Source organism: Geospiza fortis, unplaced genomic scaffold (genome assembly GCF_000277835.1).
Source record: "Geospiza fortis unplaced genomic scaffold, GeoFor_1.0 scaffold637, whole genome shotgun sequence".
In the NCBI taxonomy this organism is placed as follows: Eukaryota; Metazoa; Chordata; class Aves; order Passeriformes; family Thraupidae; genus Geospiza; species Geospiza fortis.
This window is the reverse complement of record NW_005054515.1, coordinates 902931-906196: the sequence shown is the minus strand read 5'-3', so window position 1 is coordinate 906196 and position 3266 is coordinate 902931. Positions and strand designations below refer to the sequence as shown.

At 43.9% G+C, this 3266-nt stretch overlaps 1 protein-coding gene across 3 annotated transcripts in view; it reads left to right on the top strand.

Moving 5' to 3' along the window:
* Positions 1-3266, top strand: part of HNRNPH3 (heterogeneous nuclear ribonucleoprotein H3) — a 5837-nt gene that overhangs the window by 1073 nt on the left and 1498 nt on the right. For 2 of the 3 annotated variants that reach the window (XM_005428972.2, XM_031063584.1), the window contains 6 exons: positions 290-477; positions 886-972; positions 1300-1415; positions 2630-2765; positions 2972-3052; positions 3137-3223. In XM_005428972.2, coding sequence (XP_005429029.1) covers positions 290-477; positions 886-972; positions 1300-1415; positions 2630-2765; positions 2972-3052; positions 3137-3223 — 695 coding nt within the window. The remainder of the gene's footprint in view (positions 1-289; positions 478-885; positions 973-1299; positions 1416-2629; positions 2766-2971; positions 3053-3136; positions 3224-3266) is intronic. The other variant, XM_005428973.2, reaches the window with a different exon arrangement.

Sequence of the window (3266 nt, the reverse complement as noted above, 5' to 3'; positions counted from 1 at the left end):
AAAGCCATTGTTTTTCAACAGTATGTTTCTCATACTGGAAAGATGTGTTTTATTCTTAATTTGTACAGCTAGAACTTTGACATAGTAATTTTTGCCACTCTAAAGTGGGTTTTTTAAAATACACTTAAGATTCTTATAGTTTTGAGGAGAAACTTAAGTTGTATGGTATTTCTAGTCACTGCTATTGGCTTGTACGTTTGGCTCTAGAAAATGTAGTATGGCCTTTTGTAAAATTCACACTGCTTCTGCCTGTGTTCTTACTGGTACCTTGAAAATCCTCTTTTATTAGATACATTGAAATCTTCAAAAGTAGTAAGAGCGAAATCAGAGGATTCTCTGACATGCCAAGAAGAATGATGGGACAACAGCGACCTGGACCATATGATAGACCATTAGGAGGAAGAGGGGGTTATTATGGAGCTGGGCGTGGAAGTATGTATGACAGAATGCGTCGAGGAGGTGGTGGATATGACGGTGGTATGTTCATCTAATGAACACAGGTTCTCTTGGCAGTTTCATGTTTCTGACATACTTGTCAAGAAATAAGAAATGGCACTAGCTGTAATGCCCATTAGGTTGGATGTATTTATTTGGAAAAAAAATTGTAATATATCAAAACACGTGGCTGAGTATTTAAGATGAATGTTTATAATAAGGGAGCTATTTTCATTCGAATCTGATCTTTCCATTTGCATGTTTCAGTTGTGTTACATAAAAAGAAATGTACTTTTGCACCATGTTCAGAAATCCAGGTTTGACAGTCTGCAGAGGCTGTTTGCAAAGTGCTGGCTGCCCAGAGACTGCAGAATTGAGTGTTGTGCGTGCATTGCTCTGTGAACTGTGAGCAGTGATGTGATGGCTCCTCTCCTTCTCTCCACTGCACAGGATATGGTGGCTTTGATGATTATGGTGGCTATAATAACTATGGCTACGGAAACGACGGCTATGACGACAGGATGAGGGATGGGAGAGGTAAAAGAAATTCATAGTTTGTCTGTAAAGGTTTCCCTGTTACTTGAGTTGCAAGACACAGTATTTCCAAGACAGAGATAATAGTTTCATTCTGCCATTTGGTAAAGAACGCTGTTTAAAAAGGGGAGGGGCCTGGGGAGTTGTAAGAAAAGGTAAATAGATTGCTTAGCAGGGCTTCTGGTCAAGGTTTGGGCTGATACATGGGAAGTGTAAACACCGTGCATTCACTGGTATATTTAAGTGCTTTCAGAAAAAGAGTAGTGATGACTTTTGGCTTTTCATGATCTTAGAGGTGTGTGGGTTTTTTTGGTTTGGGTTTTCCAATAGGCATGGGAGGCCATGGCTATGGAGCTGGAGATGCAGGGTCGGGGTTCCATGGTGGAGGTCATTTTGTTCACATGAGAGGGCTGCCTTTCCGAGCCACGGAAAACGATATTGCTAACGTAAGTACCACGGGGGAAAGGGCTTCTCATGCCAGCAGCGTGCATGTCCCTGGCTGTCCCAGCCCAAACTCTGGGGGAGACTTCTCAAACCAGTCACTGCTACATCTGCACAAACTTAACCAGCTTTTATAAAGCTACTGTCTGAGGTGGGATTACCAGAGAAGCCAGCAAAGCTATATTTAACATTAATCCCTGCACTCTCTGCTCTTTCGTTTCCATAAAAGATGGATTGCAGAGACAACAGTTGCTGTAATCAGTATCCTCATTTTAAAGGCCTTTAGGATTTTTTTAAGCTTATTTGATTTTGTCAAAATGACAGAAGGTGTGAAACTTAAATTGCTTAGTTTGCATATTTGTTTGTTGGCCTTTCTGAGACTGTTTCAGGAGGGGCAGGGTGGCAGGCTGTGTTGGCTTGGAGAGGACTGTAAGATCCCTTTTGTAAGAGATCAGGGTGGCAGGGAGAGGTGCATCTGCAGCATCTTGGGAATGCATCCTTGAGTCAGTGCAGATATGCTGTTGTTGGGGAAAAGGTTTTCTTGGGATACAAGGCCTGGTTTAAACATAGCACACCTTTGGAGAGAGGCTGTCTTGCCAGTGGCACCTATGTATTACATATGCAGAGCTCCATTGTTAAGCTTTTGCTAGTTTGCTTTTGTGGGTGGGTTGGTTTACTTAAATGGAGGTGTATTTTCTTGTGCCAGTTTGGCTGTTCCATTTAGGGTAAAGACCCTGTGACAACAAGGGCCAAAAAAGTCAGGCTTAGATCTGGGGCAGTGAGGAAGAGCAGTGCTATTGACTGGCAGCTTCTCTTGAATTCCATGAATGTGTCCTTGCTTTGAGAAATCTGGAAAAGGAGAGCCAAATGGAAACCACCTGATGATTTTCTTGTCCAGGATGCCATCACATTTAACTGTGTTGCTCAGAGCAGTGTGTGGGCAGGAGTTGTTTGTGTCTGTGCATTCAAAGGAAGCTCCTCAGGCTCTGTAGCTGCAGCTCTCCAAGCTGTGTAGTGACAATGGGTTGTAAACGTAGGTTGACCTGATGCTGAATGTCCCACAGCCACTAAGTCCTACTTGAGAAGTGAGTAGTTAAATCTGTGTGGTAGGATGACGTTGAATTAAAGCAGTGCACCACTAACCATGCAAATGGAAAAAGAGTACCTGGCTTGAATTCTCATTAACATGATTGGTTTTTTAATTTGTTTTTTTCCTTAGTTTTTCTCACCGTTGAATCCTATAAGAGTTCACATTGACATTGGAGCAGATGGAAGAGCTACAGGAGAGGCAGATGTGGAGTTTGTAACACATGAGGACGCAGTAGCTGCCATGTCCAAGGATAAGAATCACATGCGTGAGTGTCGTGTTCCCTGGCTGCTGCTTGGCCAGGCTCTGGCAGGGCTGGGAGCAGCACATCCATCCTGAGGTTTTCTCAGTTTTCCGTATTGCAAACTTGCTTGTTTGTGGCTGCTGCCTGTAATGGGGGTGGAGGGTTGCTTTGTACTTCTGCTTCTGGTCTGGGAAACAGAATACAAACTGAGGCTTTTTTGCTTCTTCCAGAGCATCGGTATATTGAGCTGTTCCTGAATTCCACGGCTGGAGGTGGCTCTGGAATGGGAGGCTACGGCAGAGATGGAATGGGTACGCATCAATTGCACATGGAGCTGATGCTATGCCAAGTCTGATGAGTTCCAGGCTTGTAACGTTGCACTTGTGCCTTTGCAGATCAAGGGTACGGCTCTGTTGGTAGAATGGGAATGGGCAGCAATTACAGTGGTGGATACGGAACCCCTGATGGCCTGGGTGGATACAGTGAGTACAAGTTCTCCTCTGAATGTGTGTGAATGACTGGGGG